The 14,538-nt window shown below is 32.2% G+C and overlaps 2 protein-coding genes across 2 annotated transcripts; both read left to right on the forward strand.

Annotated features, from left to right (window-relative positions):
* Positions 1–2,418: 2,418 nt before the first annotated feature.
* LOC119600983 lies at positions 2,419–2,891 on the forward strand. The gene is made up of 2 exons (XM_037951590.1): positions 2,419–2,667; positions 2,730–2,891. Exons 1-2 carry the CDS (start codon positions 2,469–2,471, stop codon positions 2,798–2,800), a joined length of 270 nt encoding a protein of 89 aa, XP_037807518.1. The 5' UTR covers positions 2,419–2,468; the 3' UTR covers positions 2,801–2,891.
* A 7,574-nt stretch (positions 2,892–10,465) lies between these two features.
* Positions 10,466–10,912, forward strand: LOC119600990 (enhancer of split M1 protein-like). Its single transcript, XM_037951599.1, has 2 exons — positions 10,466–10,696; positions 10,767–10,912. Exons 1-2 carry the CDS (start codon positions 10,486–10,488, stop codon positions 10,835–10,837), a joined length of 282 nt encoding a protein of 93 aa, XP_037807527.1. The 5' UTR covers positions 10,466–10,485; the 3' UTR covers positions 10,838–10,912.
* Positions 10,913–14,538: the final 3,626 nt, after the last annotated feature.

Genomic DNA, 14,538 nt, shown 5'->3' on the forward strand with positions numbered 1-14,538 from the left:
CTGTCCGTCTGTGTATGCATGTAAACCTTGTGCACATTCTACAGGTCGCAATACTCCTCCCATACAACTGTACACCCCGAATAGGGCTTTTGAGCTATAAATATGTTAAATGTTCTTGTATCACTCCAAAAATTGGAAAAATTTAGTTTACTATGTCTTAATGATATTGCTGATTTTCGTGATGATCGGGCCTCAGTTGACCCTATCTCCCACACTAAGTCCCCTTCAGAAAATAATTTGATGGTCAAAATTCACTTATAAACTAATATAAACTAATTCTGCATAAACAACTGATGTTGGCGTAAATCATTCTAACAAAATATATAAGGATAGGACCATATTAACCCCCCTGCCCCCAAACAAATTAAATACTTTATTATTAAATAAAATAATAAAATAAATAAAATAAAAATTTGTAACATAATCACTGGTGTAGGACCTCATACGGCCATGTCCAACTATAAATTCTTACTTGTTTTATCATACATTATTTTTTGGCCCAGGGATCAATTATGTTCAAAATCATAACAATCAATTCAATATTTCTTATATTGTACATATTCCCGGAAATGGATTTATGGTTAATAACTCTCTCAAAAATATCGTATCATCCAAAATTTTTACGACATACTACGATACACACCGATTGTGAACTGGGCAATTATATAAACAGAAATCATATTACCCACCTAGATCTGTATCGGTCCACAATTGGTCATAGCTCCCCTATAAGGTCCACTTCCGAAAATAACTTAAATGCACATATTTCATTGCTACTTTTTCCGGATTGGTCCATATTGGTCATAGCTCCCATATAAGGTCCACTTCAGAAAATTAATAACCAATATTATTTATTTTCATACCAAATGAAACTTATTTCATTACGATCTAGTCGTAATACGTATTTACATTTAAGATTTAACAACTTTGAGTATTTATACCCTACACCACTTTAGTGGGGAGGGTATAATGGGTTTGTGCTAATGTTTGTAACGCACAATAATATTGGTCCTATACCCACCTTAAAGTACACCAATCATTTTCTGAGTCGATTTAGCCTATTGAAAATGGTTAAGATCGGTCCATTATTTAACCTAGCCCCCATACAACTGAATCCCGGAATAGGGCTTGTAAACCTTGTAATCAAACTACAGGTCGCAATTTTGATGATAATTCAATGAAATTTGGCACATGATCTTCTATGGTACCGGAGATAAAGCCTATTGAAAATGGTTAACAGCGGTCCATTATTTCACCTAGCCCCCATACAATTGAACCCCTGAATAGGGCTTGTAAACCTTGTAATCAAACTACAGGTCGCAATATTGATGATAATTCAATGAAATTTGGCACATGATCTTCTATTGTCCCAAGGACGAATCCTATTGAAAATAGTTAAGATCGGTCCATTATTTCATCTAGCCCCCATACAACTCAACCCCGGAATAGGGCTTGTAAATCTTGTAATCAAACTACAGGTCGCAATTTTGACGATAATTCAATGAAATTTGGCACATGATCTTTTATGGTACCGGAGACAAAGCCTATTGAAAATGGTTAACATCGGTACATTATTTCACCTAACCCCCAACCTGACGAATAGGACTTTTAAATTCATAATTATGTTTAATATACTCGTATCTCAACAAAAAGCTGCAAAACCAAGGGCTATATTAGCCTTGATGACTCTCACGAATTTTATAATTATAGGGTCTCATTTGACCATAGCACCTATACAAAGCCCCCTTCAAAATTTGACTAAAATGTCCACAATTTTATTCAACAATAAATGGCTTAAGTATATCTGAGGCAATGTACAATTCAACTACAATGCTTTATTATGAAAACAAAATCACATTTTATTTTTGTAACAGGTGTAGGGTATTATATGGTCGGCCTCGCCCGACTATAATTTCTTACTTGTTTTTATTTTTTGTTGTTTATTAAACAACTGCCTGTTAATAATTTGACAACGGATGTTATTGAAACATTATAAATGCCTTGTTGTAAGCTTAATTTTAAATGTAATATTTAAAATCGTGTCTATACTATTATTTGTATCTAAAATATTAAACAATTTGAATACATGACTCCATTATAAATATATTTCGAAAGTAATTAGCTTTTTTCGAAAAACATACATACGTAATTATTGGGGTCACTCAAAACTTGTTCTCCCAAAAGTACTTATAATATTGAAACTTATTTACTTTTTACTATAAATAAATTTATATATTTTTAAGGCTTAAAATTATCTGTTTCCACTTCTGGAAATTATTTCTTTATAAAAAGGTTCTGGATCCCCCTAGTGTTTAGTATTTATATGATATTTTTTCCCTAAATAATAGAGATTTTAAATAGTTTTATTATTAAAAAATTCCAGTATAAATAACAATGAAAATGTCTCTCATCAAATTACTTTTAACATTTTACTCTTTTAAACTGTAAATTATTTCCATTTCTTTAAAATGCATTTTTCTACTGGTTGCATTATTATATTATTGGGTTTATTCTCCAGTGTTATGGCTAATGACGATTGTACAGTAGATTGTCCCTTAATTTATGAGCCAGTTTGTGGCACTGTCAAAAATTTGCAAGGCAAAAGTATAAAATGTACTTTTGGAAATGAATGTGAGTTGAAAATTTTCACGTGTACAACAAAACAAGGTAAGTTGAAAAATTGCTTATATTTCTTTAATATTTTTTAATTGATTTATTTTTTAATAAAGAATTGATTGAAGCGAATGGAGAGTGTAAAGAAGATTTTTCAGAATGTGACGCCCTTTTCGATGGATTATAAGAATTGAACGTTTTTATAAAAGTAAATATGTGTAAAATGTAACTACTAAAAAAATAATAAAGTTAAACGCAGAAATATTTATAAAACTATACATTTAATAAATCATAGAACAATATTTAAAATCAATCTGTGAAAAAGAGGGCAAAAGAATTCATTATAATCACAAAATTATTCATAATATTTTGCATTAAGAAAAGCTAATAAATTTTACTAAAATACGTGTTCAATTATAATCTTTTTTCCAATTTTTCCCTCATTAATAAAACATTTAAAATAGTTCTTTAAACAAAATCATATAAATAACAATGAAAATGTCTAACTTTTTAAAGAGTAAACTATTTACGAATCTTTAAAATGCATCTTCCTACTAGTAGCACAATTTTATTATTGAGTCTAGTCTCCTGGGTTATGGGTGATGACTGCGAAGAACATTGTACTCATATTTCAAACCCAATTTGTGTAACCATTGATCAATCATTACGATGTACCATTCCAAATGAATGTTATTTTAAAAGATACATGTGTATGAGTGGTAAAACAGGTAAATCGATTTTTATTTTCATTTGAAAAATTTTTATTTAATGGTCTGTCTTTGGCTAACAAAGGTTTGGAACAAATGCCGGGGTTTTGTGCAGAAGGTGATGATCCTGTTGTATGTATCGATATTTTATCGCATATATATTATTATTAAAATCTTATGTAAAATTCATTTGCAAAAAAATTATGAATTAAATTATTTGCTGAACTAACTCTGCTATTGAAAATAGTTTTAGGTTTCAAATCCTTTCACTTAAATTTACTATCGTAAAATTAGAAAAGTGTTTAGTGATTAATTAATATTTTGTATTACATACGAAATTTTCGTAAATATTACGAAAAAAGTAAATTTAAGCATGGATTATTTTCAGTGCACGATACACCTCCATATTGGGGAGGGTATTATGCGTTTCTGCTGATGTTTGTAACGCGCAAAAATATTGGTTCTACAATCACCATAAAGCATATTGATCGACTCAGAATCAATGTCTGTGTTGATAAAGACAAGTCTGTCCGTATATCGGTCCAGCTGGCTGACTACATTGGCAATCGTTTAAGTTTTCTGTTAAGTGGGGACAGTAAAGTGACGACTGTCTGCGTTCTCGCTTACACTCACTATCTTGCAAGTACTTAAATAATTCATTACAAATCGGGAATTAAAAAGTTGTTTTGTTGTACACACAAACAAATTGTCAACACAGAATACGAACCTGGTTGACGTGTTCATTAGTTCGCTGTCGTACTCGAACCCAGCAGTTCAGGGGGACAGTCCCGAACAAGCTATTTAACCTACTACTTATGTTTACCCTAGTCATTCGATTACGCATTGCAATGAATATTCTATCTTAAGTTTCCTGTGATGTATGTAATCTTTAGATTACTTAGCGACAAAAATGATGGTCCTACACCAACGACTTAGAATTAATGTCTATGTTGATAAAGACCTGTCTGTCCGTCCTGCTCGGTGACTACATTGGCAATCTTTTGCGCAAGGTATTGTCCCGAAATAGCTATTTAACCTACAAATGTGTAACTACATAACAATGAGCATTTTCGCTTAAGGTTTCTGTTAAGTGGGGGCAGTAAAGTTAAGACTACCTGAGCTCTCGCTTACAAACTGGCCACTAAATTGACGACTGTCCTCACTCTCATATATAAAAAGTATATTAGTAATGGCATTGGAGACAAGTATTTAAATAAGTCATTACAAATGGAGTTAAAAAAAGGGATGCTCCCCTATAAAGCATCAGCGTGATATATAGAATATAACTTAAGTCAATTATAGACCAAGCACTTTTGAATTAACAAAACATTTATTTTTACAAACAAAATATTTTTGTACAATTTTCAAACCGTGAACATACATATTTGGGAGTAGGGTCAATTATGGACCGATTGTCGTAAAATTTGATAGAAAGGTATCGGTTCGTATAATACTTATTTGATTCGAATTTCATCACTCTACTCGTTTCTTTTAATTCAGATATGAGTGTAATAGTAATTTTCTGAAGAACCAAACACAATTTTGTACTGGACTTTATTATGTCGAATTTCATCGCTATACTCGTATTTTTAAATAAGTAAAACTCGGTATTTTAATAAACAAAACCCTTTCGTGAAGGGAGCCTTATATAGAGGCTATGCTCAGTTATAAATTAATCCTCATTAAATTCAGAATGAAGAATTATGTTTCTAAGTATAAAATTTTTTATGTCGATTTTCATCGCTGTATTCGATTTTTTTGGAATCCTAATCATTAAATTAACTGAAGAGGTCCTTATTGAAGGGTAGGGTTTTTATAAAATTGTTTAGATTTTGGTTCATATAAAACATGTTTACATCGAATATCATCACTTTACTAGCATTTTTATGCCAGTAATTAGAGTTAAGATAATTTTCTGAAGGGCTTATATGGGCGGGTAGGGTGAGTTAACGACACTTTCCGCATGAAGTACGGTAGGAAGATTAACGTTCCTATAAAAGTTTCTTATATCAAATTTAATAACTATACACGTATTTTTCAGCCAGCAATGATCGTTAAAGTAATTTTCTGGAGGAGACCCTATATGCGGGTAGGATCAATTATAGACCGATCCTCAACAAATTTGGTAGAGAGATTTTGACTCGCATAAAACTTATGTGTGTCGAATTTCATCGAATTACTTTAAAGCAGTAATGAGTGTTAAAGTAATTTTCTGATTGGGACCTTATATGGGGGTAGGGTCAATTATGGACCGATCTACATAAAATTTTGTAGCGAGGTTTTGTCTTATAAGAAACTTTCTTATGTGAAATTTCATCGCTTTATTCGTATTTTTAAGCCAGTAGTGAACGTTATAGTCATGTTCTGAAGGAGACCTTATATGGGGGGTAGGGTCGTTTATTGACCGATCTACATAAAATTTGGTAGAGAGGTTTTGGCTCCTAATAAACTTACATATTTCAAATTTCATCGCTATGGTCGTATTTTTAAGCCTGTAATGAGCGTTAAAATTATTTTCTGAATGGGATCTTATATGGGGTGTAGGGTCAATTATGGACCGATCCTCATAAAATTTGGTAGGGAGTTTTAGGTTCATATAAAAATATATGTCGAATTTCAACGCTATACTCGTACTTCTTAAACAGATATGCCCCCAAAGCTGTTTTTCGAGCGTCCACTTGTATGGGGGCTATCCGAAAACGTCGGCCGATATTGTCCATTTTCACTAGTACCTACCAAATAATGCCTATCAATGCTTCTCTCGTTTAGGCGCTATCGTGTCAACAACAGACAGACGGACGTCATATAATTTGATAAGGATCCAGAATATATATACTTTTATGGGTCTACAACCAATATTTCAAAGTGTTACAAAAGGAATGACAAAATCAATCTTTTTTGATGGTGGGTATAAAAAGTACTCATTGTAAATCGCATGAAAAAAACATATTCAGCTTCCATATTTTCACTGCCAATATGAGTAATGAATTAGAAAGTAATTATATAACACATTATTAGTAAGACCTTATTAGACTACTTCTATGTAATCCAGATGATATGAAGTAGTCATTGAAAAGTATGTTGTTAGGTAAGTAATTACAATTACATAGTTCTTGCTGGGTGAATATTTTCTCTTAAATTTTCTGTGAAGTGTATAATCTTTAGATTACTTAGGGACAGTCAAGTTACTTAGCGACAGTAAAATAAAAAATAAGCTTAAAACTAATTTTTAACAAAATCTTAACAAATTGTTTTGTTTATTTACTTTTTAATGAAATTCGAATCCATTAAACTTAAAATGAAAGAGTTTCTCATGAAATTGCGACTTTTATTAGAATCGGACATCTAGAAAATCAGAATTTTTATAAACAAAAAAAGGGAAAAGAAATTATAATACTCTACATCATTTATAAAAATTTAGTTTTCATAATAAAACCTTCCAATGTGTCCAGTATACATTGATAACGTGTCCTATAACCGCTTTGGCCAGATCGCCTAAAGTAAAGAGCCCTTCGGCTGTAAGCGCCGCCTCATATCTTAAATATGTTTCAATGGGTGGAATATCTAGTAACGTTTCCATAGCCTTGATTGAAGTAGTACACATGGCACCACTTATACCCAAGCAGCATGTACGCTGTACATTTTTTATCCAAAGCCGAATAAGCTAGAATTGGTCTAATTACACTTTTATAAAGACAATTTGTCATAGTAGGACTAAGACCCCATTTTATGCCCATAGTTCTCTTACATATCGCCCAGCACCGATGTGCTTTGTTGATCATATCCTCTATGTGATGTCTCCATTTTAATTTCCTATCAAGGATTACACCTAAGTACTTAACTTTGTCTGTCACCGATAACTTCTTGTCCAGGAAACAGGGTTCAGTATACGTAGAAAGTTTTGTCTTTCTTGTGAAATGACAGATTTTCGTCATCGCCGAGTTAACATTGTGGCCTCCCGGTTGAGCTCAGCTTAAGGCCATATTCAGAACCTCCTCAGCTCTTCTACACAAGTACTTTGGATCCTTTCCCTTTAAAAGTATTACGACATCGTCTGCATAGCAGACGGGTCTTAGACCTTTCTCGCTTAGGGTCCTTAGGAGGCTATTAATCGTGGTAGCCCAGAGTAAAGGTGACAAAATACCGTCCTTTGGTATACCGCGAAATACATTTTTCCTGATAGCTGTATCGTACATCTCGCAGCTCATCCATCTATTCCTTAGCATGTATTTGATCCAGTTACGGAGCATCAGGTCGACATAAAACTGGTCTAACTAGGATTGGATAGCAGTATCGGTGTGCACGTTATTGGTTTTCTGGCTGGTTTTCGCTATGTAAATTCCATCGAAATCGGAGTGATGTTCAGAATATTTTAAAATAACATATTTCTGAATTTATTTTACGTATTTATAATGTACATTGTATATTCACAAAATTATTCAGAATATTTTGCATTAAGAATAATACATTTTTCTTTATTAATAAAACTTTAAAATTTTAAAAGATATTTGGTTCCAAAAATTTTGTTTTTAAAGATGTGTAAACTAGTCTTCAAAAAGCATCCTTCTGGCATTTGCATAGTTTTATTAGTCGAATGCTTAAAAAAAAATTATATATAAAACTTTTTTATGTCTATTTTCATCACTGTACTCGTTATTTTCTGAAGTTGGATTTATGTATATATGGTTTAATTATGAGCTGATCCGCTAAATATAAAACTTGTTTATTCCGAAATTCATCGCTATACTGTATTTTAAAGACAGCATTAAAGCAATTTTCTGAAGAGCACCTTATATGAACGGTACGGTCAATTATTAACCGATCCGATTTTTAAAACAGTCATTTGTTGAAAATTTCATACCTCTAGCACTCGTTCTGACTCTATCGTACTTTCAACAGACAGACAGACGGACATGGCCAGATCGTCTTAGAATTCAACAAACACCCTGAATATATGTATATACAAGCTGAATGACAAAATCAACATAACCCCAGCTTTTTTATGGCGGCTAAAATTTTTACTCAACTAAATAAAATTGTATCGAATTCTTAATTAGAAACATCCATTCAGTTTCAAAGATTCTTAAAAAATTTTGATTTTCTTTAACACAAGATCGAAGAGGAAATGGGTTTAGAAAAATTAAAATGAAGTGTTTCCAAATTAAATAGAATTTTGAAAACCTTAACAAAATGAGTGTAACTTCTAGCAAAAATTGGTCTAGCAAAAATTGTCAAAGGACTTTTAAAAGCTATTTCTTCAATCTTTAAAAAAAAATATTTTTTTTTAAAGATTTCAACAGAAATGTTGAATCATCTGAAGTCAAGGGAATCGCGATAAGCTAAATAATTGTAAAAAACTGGCTTAGCTTACATGGAATTAATGGTGACTTTTAGCTCCTTAATTGAAACCCCTCTTTGTTTAATAAAGCTATCTAAATTTCCCCAGTTTGCTAACAAGGCCTCAATCAAAATGAACCTATTAGATAAGAAATGTTAATTTGTTATTATACCCATCATCAAAAAAGATGGGGAGTATATTGTTTTTGTCATTCCGTTTGTAACACATCGAAATATTCGCCTAAGACCCATAAAAGTATATATATTCTGGGTCCTTATTAGATTCTGAGACGATCTAGCCGCTGAAATTTTGCATAAATATTCTCTATTGATAAGGTTTATTTGGTATTGAAAATAGACAAAATCGGTTCACGTTTTCACATAGCTCCCATACAAGTGGCCCTCCGGAATGTGAACGTAAATCTCTTAACATAATGGCTCAGAAATGCGAGTACATCGATGAAATTCGATATGAACAAGTTTTGTATGAGTTAAAATCTCTCTACTAACTTTTGTGAGGATTATTGACCCTACCCCCATATAAGGTCCCCTTCAGGAATTTACTTTAACACTTATTACTGGCTCAGAAATGAGAGTATAGCGATAAAATTCGGCATAAACAAGTTTTGTATGAGCCAAAATCTCTCTACTAACTTCTGTGAGGATCGATCCATAATTGACCCTACTCCCCATATTAGGGGAGTAGAAAATTAGAAAATTACTTTAAGGCTTATTACTGGCTCAGAAATAAGAATACAGCGATAAAATTCGACATAAACAAGTTTCATATGGAACAAAATCTAGCTAGCAACTTTTGTGAGGATCGGTCTATATTTGATCCTATCTCCCGTATAAATTCCCCTTCAGAAAATTACTTTACCGCTGAATACTAGCATAAAAATAAGAGTATAACGATGAAATTCAACATAAACAAGTTTTGTATGAACCAAAATCTTTCTACCAAATTTTCTGAGGATCGGTCAATAATTGACGCCACCCTATTCAGAAAATTGACCCCACCCTATACAGAAAAATATCTTTCGATATTAAAAAAAGCATCGATTCATAAATTCAAAGTTTATTTATAAGAAAGCAATTCTTTTCGGCAATGATTTGATGGTGGGTATATAAGATTCGGCATGGTCGAATATAACTCTCTAACTAGTTTTTGAACTGGGTAAAGTGCAATGTAGAAGTAAGGTAATGTAATGCTCTAAATATTTGATATCATCTTTAAAAAACATTTTCTCTTAATTAGTTTTAGAACTGATACCAGAAGTATATACTTCAATTATTAGCAGTATACAGTATAGAAAAAATTATTTTGAAATTAATTATATAGACGTGTCGTGTCTATATTATTATTTTCTATTTTATGCATTTTACTGCTTTACATGAATTGATTATATTCAGAAAAGTACTCGTTTTAAACAAATTACAAGAGTCCATAATACGTGATAGTAGTGTGGCTGCTGTAACTGTTGTAAATGCATATTTTAAATTTTATGTTTAAATTACAGGCATTTAAGCAGAATAGAATAGACTAATGCAGACGGTATGTATGTAGTCAATAAAAGTAAGTTCTTGAGTAAGTACAGTTCATTACCCTGTTTTACTAGGAATAAACTATAAAATAATCATTATTATTATTCAGGTTTAAAACTAACTTTGTAACACCCCTAATATTTAGTCATAATATTTTATGAATCATTTTCCTTTGTTATATAATATAGATGAAACCGTCCTAATGCTAAAATTTCATATAAATAGCGATAAAACTGCTTAACTAATGTCTTCTTAAAGTCTTAAGTATTTAGTTTTCTATAAAATGCAGTTCACTAGTTGTTGCATCAGTTTATTAATGGGTTTATTCCTCGTTGTGGGAGTCATAGCAAACGAAGAAACCGACTGCAAACAATTTTGTCCCCGTATTTACCTACCAGTCTGTGGTACCATTAAAAATTCTGAGGGCGAAAATGTAAAATGTAATTTTGCAAATGAATGTATGTTGGAAATCTTTACATGTAGAACAAAACAAGGTACTAATTTGGAAAATAAAATTTCTTTAATATATATTTTTTTAATAATCGATTTATCTTTTTAATTAAGAATTAATTAAGGAGAAAGGACATTGTGATGAAGAGTTTTCAGGATGTGAGGACCTTTTATATAAATTTTAAGAAATCAAAGTTATTGTCAAAACAAATACATAATATAAAAACAAATAATAAAGTAAAACAAAAAAAACAGGGTAATGACTTGTATTTACTCAACAACTTACTCTTTAATGACCACTACATACCTACTGCATTACTTTGAAATATGTCTAGTAATGATTTAAAAATAAGTTTATAAGTAAATAGTTACTTTTTAGTCTAAGGATCATTTTTGACAAACCCAGTACGATCAATAGAGCCATTAGGGCATTATATGCCTGTCAAAGGCTCTTTGGGTTTAAAACCGAAAATGATCTCATGGACTTTTAATATCATAATAAAGCCCATTCTGATTTATGCTGCCTTAATCTGGTGGAAAAAAGTGAAGCAGACCACCAGTCGGGCTTCTCTGGACAAACTTTATTTTCTTGTCTGCGTCTCTATTACGGGGGCCATGAGAACATGTGCTACATATGCAATTGGGGCTTTTCTTCTCATACCACCTTTGGATATTCTTATTAAAAATGAGGCCTGTAAATCGGCAATTTGCCTACCGGAAATCGCCAGACTAAGAACAAGTGACCTTGAAGGGCATATAAGTATACATATTAAAATTATTCATCAACGACCCATATATCCGCGTCCATGGTTTTGGTTCGCCAACATTGGTTTCTGACCGTTCCTTCGAGGTTATGATACCTGAAAGGAACAAATGGGCCAATCAAACATGGTGGCAGTAAAATGCTGATCGAGTATGGTTTACTGACGGATTAGTTTGTTGCATTTGTGGTCCTAATTTCCAGAAGGCAATCTCCATGGGAAAATATCCCTCAATCTTTCAGGCGAAAGACTACACCATCTTCATCTGTGCTAGAGAGTGCATGAGGAGAAGGTTTGGAAATTTACATAATGACAGACAGCTAAGCAGCACTCAAGGCCTTACTTTCCTATGAAGTTAGGTCGAGTGTTGTGATGGACTGTGTGTCCTCATTGAACAAACTGGGTTAACACAACATATTAACAATATGTAGGGTACCCGGCCATGAAGGTCACTCTGGCAACGAACGGGCGGACTGCTTAGCAAATAGAAGCGCACTTATCGGCCCTGAACCATTATTTTGTATCCCTCAAGGTTACGTCAGACAAAGATGCGTATCGTGAGTCGAATCGGAATTTGCTCGCCACTGGGAAGCAACAACAGGGCTTAGACAGACCAAGAGCTTAATCACGCTATCAAGAGGAAAATCCCAAAAGTTGTTATGGCTTTACAAAAGTGAGTGTCAGAATACTAACGGGACTACTCACGGCACACTGTGGTCTCAGATATCATCAATTTATCCTAGGAAACGCCACATCGAAGATATGCAGATTTTGTGGCTGTCAGGAGGAAACCTCAGAGCACATATTGTGCAAGTATCCAACACTAAGGACTCGTCGAGAAAGAATCTTAGGTGCTGCATCACTAGCCCCGAAGGATATATTCAACCTCTCCAACCAATCAAACCTGTTATTTTCATACGTGAATTAAACCTGTTATGTTGAACGCATGGGCTGCACCAAAGATCCAAAACAGGGTCGCAGTGCTTATGGCTCTCTCTAATCTAATCTAGTGCAGTTTGTTGGTCTAGAAAAGTAGTTCATGACACCACATTTAAAATTTGTAATATAACGCAAAACCCCTGATTTGAACTTGTTGCTGGACTAAGAAATGTGTATTGTGAGTATTTTTACCAGCAAAAACCTGGTAATGACTTGTACCTACTCAACAAATTACTTTTCAATTACAACTAAATTGAAAATTAATTTGTATATATCTAATATTCGATCTCCCAGAAAACTTAAAAGTTTTCAAACAATATGTAAATATATTTCAATATATAAATATCTTCGAAATCAAAGTATTATTCGAAATAATTTAAAACTGTCCATTTTTTAATTATTTGTATTCACTAAATTATTCATAATTATTCATATTTTGCATTCAGAAAAGCTAATAAATTTTACCGAGATACATACGTGTCCAGTCATACAAAAGTTTTCTTCATTAATAAAACATTAAACATTTAAAATAGATTTGTTTCCAAAAAAATCATATAAATAACAACGAAATTACTTCACATTCAACGACTTTCAGAATAGCCTTTTAGAAGTGAAAACTATTTTCTAAACTTCAAAATGCATCCTTCTATCATTTGCATAATTTTATTATTTGGTCTATTCTTCGGTGTCATGGGTGGTGATAAATGCGTAAGAGGTTGTCCTCGTATTTTTCTTCCAATTTGTGCAACCATTCAAATTGACGACAAACCAGTTAAATGTACCTTTTCAAATAAGTGTCATTTGGAAATTTACATGTGTCAACAAGAAGTAACAGGTAAATGTTTTTTTTTTAACTTTTTAATTTAGTTTTTTGTTTTTTTTTTCTAAAGAATTGGAACAATTTATGGGATCTTGCGAAGATACAGCTCCTGAATGTGATGGTGTTGCTGAGTAAATAATACTGATGATATGATTAAATTCAAAAATTTTTAAGAATTGTATAAATTTGTTTTCACATGTTTTTTTTTTAATTTTTCAACATTTAAATAATCATAGACTAAAGAGATACCTAAAAATTTGGAAATGCTAGCGGCCTAATTTTATGCTTAACTATAAAGAATTGTATGAAAAATATTTCTCATTTTGAAAATCATTAACGGAATTCTAAACATTTTAATTCAGTTTCACCGATTCTTAAAAATATTTGATTTTTTTAGATATATGCTTATATAAAATGTTCAAAAATCTGAATAAAGTTACTTGCTGAAAAATGTTGCATCATGATGTGACTTTGGTTTATTCTATAGTATATTTAGTTTAATCAAGTGAAGGACCTAGAAATAAAGTAGCAAACTAATTTTTTCCTAAACTTACCTAATGACTACCTCAGATGACATTGTTAGGAATTCTTAACGGAATGACTATACTTAAGTCTCAATTATAGTATGAAATATATTTTCGACTAAAGTCTATTCTATAGTCTCAACTCTTAACTATTTTATGGTCTTTTCTATAGCCTGCGTACAGGCTCAGGGCTATTGACTTATTTACTATGTATCATGAGAAGTAATTATCCCCATGTCTTTAAGATCGCTTAAATTGTAGTACAAAATCACAACAAAATATATACTTTTTTCGTGACCTAGTGTTGTTCGTAGTTCTAGAAAAGTAGTTCATGATACCACATTTAAAATTTGCATTAAACCCCAAAACCCCGATTTTTACTTGTTGCTGGACTAACAAATGTGTATTAAGAGTATTTTCCCCAGCAAAAAACCAGTTAATGACTTGTACTTATTCCACAACTTAATTTTCATTTACAACTACATACCATCTGCATTACTTATAAGGAGTATAGTAATGACTTTCTTTTAATCTGTTATAGAAGTACTTCTTTTCGGCTTTGTCATTTTGTTTGCTTGGTTTTGTAGACCCTACACCACTTTAGTGGGAAAGGTATATTGGGTTTGTGCTGATGTTTGTAATGCACAATCATATTGGTCCTATACGAACCTAAAAGTATACCAATCGGCTTAGAATCATTTTCTGAGTCGATTTTGCTATGTCCGTCCGTCTGTCCGTCCATGTAAACCTTGTAATCAAACTACAGGTCGCAATTTTAAAGATAATTCAATGAAATTTGGTATATGATTTTCTATTGTCACAGGGACGAAGCCTATTGAAAA

This window comes from Lucilia sericata, unplaced genomic scaffold (assembly GCF_015586225.1).
Source record: "Lucilia sericata isolate MDLA Ls3-8-SP2 unplaced genomic scaffold, ASM1558622v1 Contig000132F_arrow, whole genome shotgun sequence".
In the NCBI taxonomy this organism is placed as follows: Eukaryota; Metazoa; Arthropoda; class Insecta; order Diptera; family Calliphoridae; genus Lucilia; species Lucilia sericata.